A 14,332-nucleotide genomic window follows, 5' to 3' on the forward strand; every position below is an offset into this window, starting at 1 on the left:
TGATAATATCATGAATCTTGAAGTTAAAAATAATCATCTGACACATTCTGTACATTTAAAAAAACTTTTCTTTGCACATATCTTTCAGACTCACACACCATAAAGTTGTAAGTTGTGTTTAAATATTTGCTTGATTGCGTATTTGCCTCACTGAATGTGTGTTTAAATTATGCAAACTAACACAGATGTATTCATCCCAAGGGGCAACCTCCAGTCTAAAAATATGAGTCCAATGCGGTAGTGCTAAAAACTGCAGTTCATTGAGGATCCGCTTGAGGCTGGTCCCAGAAGTGCCGGAAACCACATACACACCAATTAAAAAAGCTGATCTTTACAGCAGAAATAAACATGTTTACAGCCTGGTACAAAAGAAGAGTGTAGTCTGGATAGCTCATTACTCGATCGGCACACAGTGTATGGGGTGATTTTTTTTTCTAATGCGGAAATATCGAAGATATTGAGATTACGAGTCTTCCAATGAGAGGCACAGCTGACTTGATTGACAGGCGGGAATACTGTAGCTGTTGGTGAGGAGGCTCAAAGTCCGCCTCTTTACCTCACAAATGTTCGACAGCAGCAATATGGCTGCCGCCACCGACTGGCCTCAAAACAGCGCTTCAGAAACAGATTGGTGACATCACGGATAATACATCCATTTATACAGTCTATCAGGGGCGATTCTAGGATTGAATGTTTGGGGGTGCTGAGCTGGGCAAGATAAATTTAATTGTTTTTTACATTTTAACCTAATTTCATTCCCACATTTGTGAAAGAAAAGTATAACACTTTTTGGGAAAGTCTGTGACTTAACCCTCAAATCTGATAAAGGTTATTTAAATTCTGAGCCACAGTTATTTAAATTCTGAGCCACAGGAATGGATTGGAATCATAAAAGAAACATATGGTAACCCTAATTTCTGGTAATTTCTGGGGAAAGATAACTCATTATGATACATCAGCTCCTCAGCATATACATAAACAGTATGTATGTTTCTGGAGTAAACTAGCCCGTATAGTGAGTACCAAAAATACCAAAAATTGATATTGGAGTTATTTTTTGGACTTTCATTTGAAATGCAATGCACTACATGTAAAACACGGTGGAGTTGCTGCATTTTTGTTGTTAAAATATTACATTTCAACCAAGTACTGTATGGTTTCGAAACTTTTCTAGTTTGTTAAAAAGGACATACAGTAAAACAATAAATTAAAAATCTCTCAAATTTTAGGGGGCTGGGATTCACTTTAGAGGTGCTTCAGCACCCCATAAATGGGCTAGAAACACCTATGCAGTCTATGATTTATCAAAGCTGGATAAAGTCTTTAAAATTTTACATTGTGCCTACGATAAAAGTTAATACTTTTTATGTCATGTACATACAACATGTCTTTATTCACACCTTAAAAGCATTGATTTGATATCAGGTTGTTGTAGGATCCTAGCAAAATAATAATTTGTGCGTCTCGAAATGACTGAAGACGCCCAGCTTTTATTTTGAAAGCTGACCGGAAGTGCTCATTCACGCTGGCGATACCTTCCTGCTGCTCTGAAGTTGTGGTGGAAGTTTACCTCAGGTCTATCTAATGAACTTAGTTCATTTAAAAAGAGTGACAGAGAGATGAGTGGACAGACGGTCCCTGCAGACTTCTCAGAACACATGTTGGACCTGGACGAGGACGAAGACCTGGAGGTATTCAGCAAGGTAAAAAAGAAACACGCTTGTAAACACGGTGAAAGCTTCAAACTGTATAAAGCCTGCTTGTTTTGCTACGTGTATCTGCCACAGGTAGCCTAGTACAAACTATCTTTAACTCTCCTGTTGAAGAAAAGTGGGTTAAAAGGTTACCCACAGACTGAACGGAATCTTGTGACAGTCTGCGGTGTCCCACTGACTGTCACGGCGAGAGGGAAGCACACCGAATTTCCTTGATCAGCTGATGGGTTGACCTTAGGACCCGACTGTCCTATCTGTATTAAGGGACTTTTATGGAAAGAGTGACTCTGTGTACCTACATTAAATACATTAAAGGCTGCAAAACAACTAACAAGAAGACACAATGAATCAGTATCTCTGGTCGATACAGTGAAGCCGAATTAAAATATGGCCTTTAAATATCATATAGGTCCCTTAAACCTTCACTAATATTTTTGATTATGTTTATTAAAACTAAAATTAAGTTATATTGTCATATTTTTATAAGCAGTTTGGTGTCATCGTTTTCTACATCTACCTACAAAAGTTTACCTCTGTGGCTCTGACTAACTCCTGGATAGTACCACAGGTGTCAAAAGTATTCACATTCATGACTCAGGTAGATGTTTAGATACCAGGGTTTAAAAAGACTTCTGTAGAAGTTGAAGTATCAACCCCAGCTTTTTACTCAAGTTAAAGTGTAAAACTGGTTTCAAAACTACTTAAAGTGTAAAAGTAATGTAAGGGGAAAAATTCCAATATATGGACAAAAGCATTGGTCATTATTCTAAAAAAGTGCATAAAACATGGTTAACTCAGTTCTCTATTTATGATGGACAGGTTCCAGGTAAGCTGCTTTGAGACATTAATCTTCATAACAGAAACAGCATGGGCTGCCAAAGCTTTGCAGTTAGTTTTGATAGTCATATAGTTTCTAAATACAAGGTGAAACACTTTCCTCATATTGTAGTTTGAACTGTGCTTTTGAAGTACAATATCCAAGTTGTCTGTAGCTCTGACTAACTCCTGGATAGTACCAGAGGTGTGAAAAGTATTCACATTCATTACTCAGGTAGAAGTATAGATACTAGGGTTTAAAAAGACTTCTGTAGAAGTATCAACCCAAGCTTTTTTTACTCAAGTAAAAGTGTAAAACTGGTTTCAAAACTACTTAAAGTATAAAAGTAAAAGTAATGTAAGGGGAAAAAATGCCATGAGGCAAGGCAAGTTTATTTATAAAGCACCATTCATACAAAGAGCAATTCAAAGTGCCTTACAGAGTTAAAAACAAAAACCAGAACAGAAACAATCAACAAAAACAAACAGCAAACACTTCAAATATTTACATTTTATATGCTGCCAATTATGTCCGATCTACTCTCTCTGTCTCTCTGTCTCTCTCTCTCTCTGTCTCTCTGTCTCTCTCTCTCTCTCTCTCTCTCTCTCTCTCTCTCTCTCTCTCTGTACTTATGTAACTTAACGTACATAGTAAAGAGTGTTGGGTCTTTTATTTATTTAAATTAGGAGGGATTATTGTAAATAATCATTCCCCTACACTGCTCTGAAGTCCGTAACTTGTAGAGTCTTACTGTCCCGCCGGACACAGAATCACAACTGATCTCTGTCTTAACCGAAATGAACCTTTAATTATTCGATTCATCTCAGAACTTCTTCCCAAGGATTTAAACTCACAAATTGAGTCTTTTCTGTGTGGAGTCGCAGCCCGAAGCTGGCTCAGACCGCTTGACACCCGCGCAGGGTGCCCGTATGCCCAACATTTAATTGTAGATCCAAAATCAGGTTAATTCCATAACGCCATACCTTGTCAGAAAATATCCAATTTAAAATATGACATTAAACAAACATAAGCATGGAAACATAAAATATTTTAAAATCTAAGATCAAGAAAGATAGAAGTAAAATTAATTATAAGGAAACTATAAGGGCAAAAGCTTAGGCTGTGCCACAGGGGCCTATAGTGCACTACCCCACCTCCCAAAAAACATTTTCTGAAGGCCATAATGACTATAATGTTATATTAATATGTTAATGTTGAAATATTTGGGTTGCACCTGTTTCAGCCGCATTTATGCCCATTGAAAATGAAAGCATTTTCATACAATGCAAATACATTACAAAACCACATATGTGTACTACTGAGCACTAACATGTTTCATGGACCGCTAGACATGATGACTAGTTGCCTATAAGTATTGTTATGGTGCAAAAAGTCAAACTTCACAGGCATGTTATCGATAGCCTTTATTGGAATGTAAATGTACATAAAGGTGTTTTTTTTTTAAAGAGGACAAGCCGGAATGAAAACAAGCCAAAATTAAATAGGAGTAATGACTCTATTTTTAAAAATGTAAGGAGTAGAAAGTACAGATAATTGCGTGAAAATGTAAGGAGTAGAAGTAAAAAGTCGGCTGAAAAGAATTACTCCTGTAAAGTATAGATAACCAAAATTTCTTCTAATATAAGCTAACAAAGTATTTGTACTTTGTTACTGGACACCTCTGGATAGTACCAAGATTATTCCTTTCACTGTAAATGTAAACAATAGAGTATGTTGTAGTTTTAAATGTGATATTCCCATTAAAGGTTAAAGGATCAGAGTAAACTAGCTTTATGAAGTACTTTCGCTCACTCTGTGTTTGTGCTGGGCTTGGTATGAACAAAGGGACATCTCAAATACATTTTCAGCAATAGAACTACACGTTGAATCATTTACTTATTTGAAAGCCAGGCTGCAGGTACAAGCATTAGATGATAGGCTATAGAAAGAGGCACGCCTTTAGAATGTAATGTTTTACACTACACAGCCCAGTACTAAGGTTTATGCTTTGGTGCAGCTTATGTAGTTTTCACTGTCATGGAGGTGTGGATGCTATTGTGCTAACAGTTTGAGAACGGATGTCAGGAGATTCAGCAAACAAACCCTGAAGAGGTCTTTGAAGGCAACATGAAGAAAAAGCACTAACAAGGAAACAGTGGAATTTCTGCCCTCTGTTACTCGACTCAACAACAAACAATCTGCACCAAACACGAGCTAAAGGCTTTGTTTTTATATTTCTTTGGTTATGTAATACTCTTACCTGGTTGTTAATGTCAAAGTTTTTACTTTGGGTCAGTCAGTGAGATTATAATAACGTACCCTTTCTTGTCAGGGAAAAACAGAGTGAACCTCACGTGTTCTTATCTCGTCTTTTGAGCTCTTAGTCAGCATTTAAGAATTTGGCTGCACATAATATTGCTGTTTTTTTTTTTGTTAAAGAAGTCAGTTTGCTGTTCCATCCCTGAGCCCTACAGTCCACATGTTAAATTTCCCTTGGCGACGTTTTAAGCCACACATTTTCCATAAGACCTTGCCATCAATAAATGTCTGTGAATGTGATTAGTTAAATACTTACAGTCAGCTAGGCGAGTCTCTTGCCATCAGTGCATGGATGGAGTCATGAAAACAGGAAGTGTAATGCCTTTCCAGTGGTTGGAAGATTGGAAAAGTGCAAGTAAGTGCAGTTAATTGACATTTATTGTGGCTCTTAATGAGTTTGGTAAAACCCATAAGTGTGTTGCAGGCCTGGTTGCCATGTAGGCTAATGTTTACCTGTAACCAGGCCTAAGTGTCAGGAATGTTGAAAAGCTGTATTTTAAACTACAGTTGTAGTTATGTGGCTACAGCTACAGAGTGCCTGCCTGTCAATCAAGTCAGCCATGACTTTGAGTAAAACTCGTAAGTTCATTTCAGAGTTTTAAAGAAATTCGCCCCCGTACAGTTTGTGTCGATAGAGAAATTCACTATTCAGACCTAAACCGTTTTTTGAACCAGGCTGTAAACATGTTTATTTATGCTGCAAAGATCGGCTCTTTTGAATTGGTGTGTATGTGGTTTCCGGTGTTTCTGCAGCCAGCCTTAAGCGGACTCTCGATGAATTACAGTTTATAACACTTCCGCATGGGCTTCATATTTTAAGACCAGAGGTTACCATAGACTGTATAATGGACGTAGTATCCGTGACGTCACACATCTGTTTTGAAGCCAATCGTCGGCGGGAACCATATTGGAAATGCTGAAGTAAACCTAACTTCTGTTGAGCTAGCGTGAGGTGAAGAGGTGGGCTTTGAGCCGCCTAGCCAACAGATACAGTGGTCCTGCCTGTGAGTCAAGTCAGCTGTGCCTCTCATAATGGAAAGCTTGTAATTCTAATGTCTTTGAAAATTGCAGAGTAATGAAAAAAAACACACCCCGTACAGTGTGTGCCGATTGAGAAATGAGCTCTCCAGACTACGCTTATTTTTTAACCAGGCTGTAAACATGTTTGTTATTACTGCAAAGATCTTCTTTTTTGAATGGCTTTGTAGTTTCTGGTATTACTGCAGCCAGCCTCAAACGGACACTCGATGACCTGCAGTTTTTAGCACTTCCAAATGGGCTTGACATTTTAAGACTGGAAGTTGCCACTTCCAAAGGAAAACAGCAGGTCTGAGATCAGCCCTCTTCTCACTTTACAATGTGAGTGATTCAGGGATGAAGAGTGAGCGTGTGATGTTCTTTCAACCATCCCGAAAACTGCAGCCTGACTCTCGCTTCATTGTAGGTCATGGTTTGGCCAGATCCAGTAGATGAAAACAAAAGAAGTAGAAAATAAGGAGGTAGAGGAAATATATCAAATGGTTGTTGTTGTTGTGTGTGTGTCTAATGTTCAGTCATTCTAGGGAAAACTAAACTTCTTGGTTGTGGTTGACTTGATGGTTTGAACACCAAGCCAACCAGACCCTACTTCCCCATCAGGTTGAAACAATACTTCCTTTTTTACAACGGACAGAGACACAGTCAGTCAATATTTGCATTAGCATACTTCTATGAAAAACAGGCTGCTTGCGATCTGCAAACCTATAAGCGATGGCCAATAACAAGTGGCCATTTGTTGTAAATGCAGTGGATATTGACTTAATTTAAGTTTACCAGTGCTGCACTTACTGTATAAGCAAGTTCCTCATTGGTTAATCTGATACCTGACCTCAGATAGTTGACACTCCAATAGAAATCAATGCAATGGAACTTACAGTGAGGACACTGTCAGAAAGTGGAGATAAAAAAAGTTTGAAATTGAGGATTATGACAAATGTAGCCATGTAGCTTAGCCACCTCTTCAACTGAAACACATACACACCGTTATTGGAGCAACATAGCTGCTACTGACATGATCCAAAGCTGTTTTTCCTGTTAACTGCTGATCTGTGGATACACTTTCTTAGGTAGTCTTAAAAGTTTTGCAGAAGGCTGTTACCATAACCCCACATCCTGCCATGTCTCCATTAACACACTAGAAAAAGACACAGAGTGAGAGCTCAGATGAAAACCAGACTGTCTCCGAGAGAAGTTCCTCATCTTTGTTTTGTAGTGTGGAGCAGCAGTGGTAAGGGGGGGTGGAGGCGGGACTCTGGGTCTGCAGCTGACCTCAGCAGTTTCTCAGCTGTTGTTCCATCACAGAGAGCTGCAGGCAGCACTGTTATGGTTCACTGCAGTTGAGCTGAATAAACTGGATCCCTCTACTTGGTTCACTGTGGAAAAAGCTGTTGAATGAGTCACAGTGATGTTGCATTTAGGTGCATGACAAATATATCATAATGAGTAGGACTTCAGTCAGAAATCATTAAAAATAACCACTCTCAAATATGACTTTAAAAAAACACAGATTCTCTAAGAAATTGAAAATACCTGTAGCCAGCTGACTGCTGTAAATTTTTCTTGGTTGGTGAACAGCAAAAGTTTCAATCTTCTTTACTAAGTAAAGTCTGTGTAAGAAAGGGGATGGTCTAATTGGGTATTAATCCATTCCATTTTGTTTTTTCCAAAGCATTTTAGCCTCAATCAGTTCTTACCCCACACACCATCTGTATAGGTTTTCAAATTGAAACTGCGCCCACCGGGGCCAGATGGCTCCCAGAGTTTGTAGTACAGATAAACTGGATGTATCACTGTTCAAAATCCCAACTCCTGGAAGTCAGGCCAGTCATAGTCTCCTAAACTGGTAACAGATGCTCAGTTTCGCAATGTGAGGCAAATCTTTACATGCAAGCAATATGGTATAATGTCAGCATGTCGTGTGCTTAGAATTACAACTTTAGTAAATGATGAAATATACATGTGTGTGTAATGTATCCTTTTAAACTGACTCATTAAACACTCTCAATCAGACCTCTAGTTTTGTGAGGCTATATCAGGTATTTTGAATGTGCTGGGAAATCAGTGTAGATGTCAAGAAACAACAGATAGCTTTATTTTTTCGTGTCTCTGGCAAATTTCCCCTTTTCATGTTTTTTTTGCTTCACAAGAAATGTTTTCACTTTTTCTTGTTTTTTTTGCATCCCCTAGCAAAATTTTCACCTCTTTGTGTTTTTTCACGTCTCAAGCCAATTGTTCACTTTTCATGTCAATTTCGCTCTGGTAGAAAAATGTCCATGTTTTCATTTGTTTTTGCTCGTGAAGAAAATTTTAACTTATTCATGTTTTTTCACGTCACAGACAAAATTTTCACTCTTTCAGTTTTTTTCGCTTCAGTAGAACACTTTTCACTTTTCATGTTTTTTTCGCGTCTGAGGCAAATGTTCACCTTTTCAAGTGGGCAAATGATGCGTAATTATTGGTACATTTAGCAGCCACAATACATTATAAGTAAATTCTCTCCTCAGACTCAGACATTTTTGTGTAATTCAAAAATCACAATGGTTCAAAAAGGTAAACAACAACTCAGGTTTAGTGCACACTTGCTAAGGAACAGCTAGCTTATCAAGCTAGCATAAGTCAATTACTCCACTTTGTTTCTGTAACAGCACCTGGCATGTGCCTGTTTATTTAATAATGATAAATGTCTGGTTGCCTACTTCCTGCATGTACATCACTTTCTAGTAAGATTTTAAGCGATATAATTCAAATGCGGATGTGTTCCCCGTGTTCGGACAGAGTTCAGTAAGAGAGCGTTCAGTTTTGCTGCTCCTACTGCTTGGAATAAACTCCAGAAGGACTTGAATCTGTCGGATCTCATCTCTCTGGACACCTTTAAGTCTATCTTAATTAAGAAAGACCCCAGAGCAGTGCCTGTGTTTTTAAATGCTGTTTTATATTCACAAACTGCACTTTACTTGAAAATAAGTTGCACTTTTAAATTAATATTGTTTGCTTCTACATACTGTCTGCATATATGTTCCATGTTGTTGAGTTGTGCCATTTATTCTGACGTGTGCTGCTGACCTCTTGGCCAGGTCGCCCTTGAAAATGAGGTCTTGATCTCAATGGGACTTATCTGGTTAAATAAAGGTTAAATAAAAAAAATAAAAAATGGTAATCTAATGAAGCTGGATTAGACGGTAGTGTAACTCTACTTGTGTAAGACTCGGTGTTTGCTATCTTTGGCAGTGCACCATGCAATCTAACATGCAAGAAACACACACTCACAAAACACTGAGGACTCGCAGGAAACTTTGAAATGTAGACCTAGTCTTTAGCCTGGTAGTCTGCGTCATATAAGTCAGTCTGTGCATCATAAACCACAACACATGCATCCGTGTGTGAGCATAGAACTGCAATGGAGGACATTGGAATAGCCGATGATATGATCTCTCTGGAACCTTTGCCCCTAACATAAAAAATATGTCCGACTGCTGTTTTTTCATTGTTTCAGAATACGTCCCTGGCAGATGAGAGTCCCATGCCCAACTCTCCCAGCTCCATGGTCAACCAGTACAGATTAGAGGAGGATGAGGGGAGTGAGGAGGAGCAGGATGCCCCAAACCAAAGACATCTTCATCACAGTTGATAACCCAGAGAGCCATGTCACTGCCATTGAAACCTTCATCATGTACAGAGTGGTTACCAAGGTGGGAGGTCTTACGTACATTCCTGTGACATCAACAGACTAAAACTAGCATATTGTTTCATATAACCAAGTAGCATGATATGAAACATATCTAATAACTGCAAAGGAGTCAATAGACCCAAGTGCAATCTAACTGTGATGAAAATGGGAAGAAGGGGGGATGGAAAATTCATAGAAAAGGGTCAGAGCTTCCCTCCACATCAACTCTAGAGCTGGCTAAACTCTTTTACCAGATCTGGCCTAACTCCCTGTGCTACTATCCAGTGTGATGAAAACTTTGCTGACAGTGCAGCGGAGGCCTTCACAATGCATTAGGATGTTTACTGAAGTCTGGTTCTGATGCACACGGTTTTAGTATTTTATAGTCCTTTTTCTCATCATTAATAGGAGAATTAACAGATTTATTAATAGCTCAAGATGAGATAGTGCTATTTCTGATGACTTCTGAGTGTTTAAAAATATGTTTAAAAAAACATGACAGGGTATGAGTTCACATCTGTGTATCATTTAAACACACCCTGATTTAAGTGTTACCATGAATAAAGCCTCTCATTTCATCGGTACTGATTGGTAACATGTCCTCTCCAGACCACGCGGAGTGAGTTTGACTCCAGTGAGTACGAGGGTAAATCGGCGCTACCAGGACTTCCTGTGGCTCCGAAGCAGGCTGGAAGAAAACCACCCGACACTCATTGTCCCATGTATGTATACAACACGCATCATCTGTTTGACACATTCATACTGGAAACCAAGCTGTCTGAACTGGTTTACCCCACATCACACGTTCTCAATGGATGCTGCTAGCAGTTTTACAACGTACTCGTGGAGTTTTTGATTCAAGAAGCACTTTTTTTAAAATTGAGGATTCACTTGTTTTGGTCTTTTTTTTACTCCCTTTTTAAAAAAATAAAATCCACACAAAGACCCTAAACTAGTGACATGGCATATCTTCTTGACAGTCCCTCTCCATTGAACCCTTGATTAATATTTTAGGTGTTATTTTCCTGATATGATCAGATATTACCCAAACACAAGCTGACTTCACAGTAACCAGGAACTAATTGCTTAAAATTAAAAGTACTACGAATGGGCATTTCAAGCCAAATTACTATTCATAGTCACTGGTATCTATTACAATTAATCAACTATTCCTAATTGAGTTGCATGGCCAGTCACAGTAACCAGAACCAGGATACATTTACAGCAAGTCTCTGCAATTTTCTATGTTTTTTAATCTCACTTCACAACACACGTATATCCCAGAGACGGCCGCTAATGTTTTCTTCTTCTTTTGCAATTTAATGCGGTTAGTATTCTTCTTATTCTGTTACTTAATGTGGTTAGAAACAGCTTTAGGACCTCCAATTTGAAATATTAGGCACTGTTATTGGAAATATTGCAGTTCATGGCCTCTCTGTAACCTTTTCACTTTGCAAAGTCACGCGGGCCAATTGGCACCTCCCTTGCTCACCCCTCAATTGGTGAAGCGACAGGGCCTTCTAGTACAATCAATCAATCAGTCAATCAACTTTAATTCTACAGCACCTTTAACACGAATCAATGCCATTCAGAGTGCTTTCAGTGATTGAAAACTAAGGAAAAAAACATAAAAAAATAAGGCAAAGCATACTTCACATTAAAAATTAAAATGGCAATATACAGCAATAAAATATATTTACTTACTTTGTTAAAGCATCAAAATATTAATAAGACTATAAATAGTTAAAATAGATAAAACAATGTTAAGGATAAAAGTGAAATAAAGGCAGTAGCAATTACAATAACTCTGAGAAGATAATCAATAAAGACGAGTAAATTAAAACTAATGAAACAATAAAATCATTAAGATATGTATATAAATAATTAAGTAATAAAGTAAAGTAAAGCCGCGCAGATATGTTTTAGTTGACATTTAAAAGCTCAATATTTTCAGCTAGAAGCTCCTAATGATTGGTAAAAAATTTGACCATCAATAAATCCTCGTCAACACAAATTATTTTGTACCTATCAACCACTCACTTCTTCGTCATCTAGCTGGTGCATTTGGGCAAATACTCACTATGTAAACAAACAATGCAGGTTATAGTTTGTATGTTCTTGCTTCTGTAAAACATGTGGGTGAATGATGGCGTCCTCACAGAAGGAGAAACCACTCCTACTGTAGATACATAAGGCTCACACTAAGCTTAATTAAAACTAATTAAAACCTACTATGATTATTATATTAAATTTCTACCAAGTCTTTCCCCTAATACTGCTGAGTACAACGCACTGTACCTTTAAGAGAAATAAACAAGAAATGGGTGTGCTTGGCTGTGTAGTTCGGAAGTACACATTTCTTTTTTACCTTTTGTGGTGTTTAGTTTAGCTATTGTTTCTTGTGACCTGACCCTGATCTCCTGGCTCATACTGTGTTTGCTCTGGCGATGTATTTCTTCTCTTACATCTTTTTCCCCGTCTGCTGTTTCCCTCAGCCGCTGCCAGAGAAGTTTTGTGATGAAAAGCATGGTGGAGCGCTTCAATGAGACTTCATTGAGACCAGTGAGGAAAGCCTCTGGACCGCTTCCTCATACAAGATCTTCTGAGATCCCATACTGTCTCCCAGCCAGCACTTCAAGTCATTCCTCTCAGCAACAGGTATTTCCTTCTCTCATACAAACACAAAAACACACATGCAAATCTTGGGGCACACCTTAATGAAAGCCCCGCTGTGTGACTCCATCAGGAGTTACGGCTCACAGGAAACAGGGTCCGGTTTTCTGAGCAGGATGGGGGAGCCGGTGAAGGCGATGGCCAACTCTGTACGAGGCCTGAGGAGCCGGGCCAGACGAGTTCACACAGATGCAGGAGTATGTGGAGGACTTCAGTAACAGATCTGCTCAGTGGATAAAGTCACACAGAGGGATCATCAAAGAAACAGAGAGGTATGAAGAGGAAGTTATGTACAAGGAATAACTATCTGTAAAGGCTCATAATACTGTACAGTGCAGTAAAAGTGAAGTGAAGTAATTTTTTTAATGGGGAGTGTTTTTTGGACATTGTTTAGATAAGGCAGATAAGGCACCACTTATTTGGAAAACATCACTGTTCTTCCACCACTTTATGGTCTCTAGTGCTGTTATTCCTTGTTCATCTGGCTCAGAAGATTTTCAGTCTTGCTTGCAGCTGGTTCAAACTCTGACTTCTGAAGGGCTTTGGGGAGCACCATAAAATCTTTTAGAACGCCTCACATTACTTCATATGTAAAACGAATGAATAAAGCCTACTTCACTCTAGAGGAAGCACTGTGATATATGAACATTTTCCTTAATAATGTCGAGTCCTGCTCTTGGCTCATTTGCTGATGTCTTCCCCCACTCTCTGCTCGCCACATTTCACTTTCTTACTATATTTTCGGCTTGGAAGCCAAATTTCACTTTTTCATATAGGAATTTTTTGTGCACCTTTTTTTCGTTTTAGTTTCAGTCAACATTTTCACTTTTTCATGTTTTTTTTGTGTCATAGAATATTTTTTTCACTTTTTATGTTTTTTGTGTCATAGAAAAAATTTTCACTTCTTCATGTTTTTTTGTGTCATAGACAAAATTGTTTCTCTTTAGCTGTCCTATCCATTAAAAGCAAAAATTCCCCCCAAAAAAATGAAAATGAAACAGATCTTGAGGTTTGGAGGGTATTCTAACTTAAAGGCTCTAGGCCAGTGGAACCCAAGAAGAAAGAAAAAGAAGAAAAAAGCGAGAATAATTTTCTTCTTTGCTTTGTTGCCACATGGCCCCTGAGGAAATGATGCTGCTTCTAGTCTTTATTCAATTCCAAAGAAAGATGTAGTATTTGCATCATAGACTGTAAATCAAAATGGACAGCGTTGCTCCGCCTCTTCCCGTTGTACAGTTCTGAAGCCAAAAAAATCCCTCTCCTGGGCGCAGCCATTGTGCAGCCAGAGCCTGTGAAGCCTTTGTAATAAGCTCCGCCCTACAGCGTAACGTCACAAGAAGCTGTGTGTCCTTTGAAGTTTCGTTCTACGGCGGCTGTGAATCAAAGGAAACCCGGAAGTAAAACCCCGTTTTTAAACTCTAATAACTAACGAAAAAGAAACTTTCAGGAAAAAGAGGCCTTGGACACAAAACAGTCAAATACTAACAACTTATCGCCACAGCATACGGATGTGAGAAACATTCGTACAACGTGTATTTATTTTTAAAGTTTGACTGCTCCCCCATTTAAATGAATGGGGCAGACGGATTTTTTTACCTATACTGCAGCCAGCCACCAGGGGGCAGTCACACTGCTGAAAGCCTCACCACCAGGGCCGTATCCGGCACGCTTGATTTGCATTGGCTGTTATTTCTTGCGTTCAGCTGTGTGTAACCTTTAACCACCTCAGGACAATGGGGGTCTCCAGTCTCTGGCACTTTTATTGGGGGCATAGGCTAAAACCTTTGGGAACCCCTGCTCTAGGCTACATTAGCTGCTACTACTATAATGCATGTAAATCTGCACCTGAAATCCCAGTGTCTGTGGAGCATTGTTGGTATCAAAGCAGAAACACTCTAGCTGGCTAGCATTGAAATGTGTCCTTTTTTTTTTTTTCAGAGTATCTGGATGAACTGAAACAGTACACCCCCACTTACACCCAGTGGGCGGAGTCAGAGGAGGAGCTGGCAGAGCCGCTGAAGGGTGTTGCCAGCTGTGTGGAGCGGTGTAGTAAGGACACAGAAGAGCACATCAACCATATGTCTGACGCCCTTGTTCCCGCCC

At 39.0% G+C, this 14,332-nt stretch overlaps 1 protein-coding gene across 1 annotated transcript in view; it reads left to right on the forward strand.

Moving 5' to 3' along the window:
* The first annotated feature begins 1,513 nt into the window (after window positions 1-1,513).
* Window positions 1,514-14,332, forward strand: part of snx7 (sorting nexin 7) — a 52,713-nt gene continuing 39,894 nt past the window's right edge. The window contains 9 exon segments of the mRNA XM_034706510.1: window positions 1,514-1,703; window positions 9,383-9,487; window positions 9,489-9,578; window positions 10,166-10,201; window positions 10,203-10,282; window positions 12,306-12,399; window positions 12,401-12,443; window positions 12,446-12,501; window positions 14,170-14,331. Coding sequence (XP_034562401.1) covers window positions 1,620-1,703; window positions 9,383-9,487; window positions 9,489-9,578; window positions 10,166-10,201; window positions 10,203-10,282; window positions 12,306-12,399; window positions 12,401-12,443; window positions 12,446-12,501; window positions 14,170-14,331 — 750 coding nt within the window. The 5' untranslated portion in view covers window positions 1,514-1,619.

The sequence above is a fragment of the Notolabrus celidotus genome, chromosome 17 (genome assembly GCF_009762535.1).
Source record: "Notolabrus celidotus isolate fNotCel1 chromosome 17, fNotCel1.pri, whole genome shotgun sequence".
Lineage (NCBI taxonomy): Eukaryota > Metazoa > Chordata > Actinopteri > Labriformes > Labridae > Notolabrus > Notolabrus celidotus.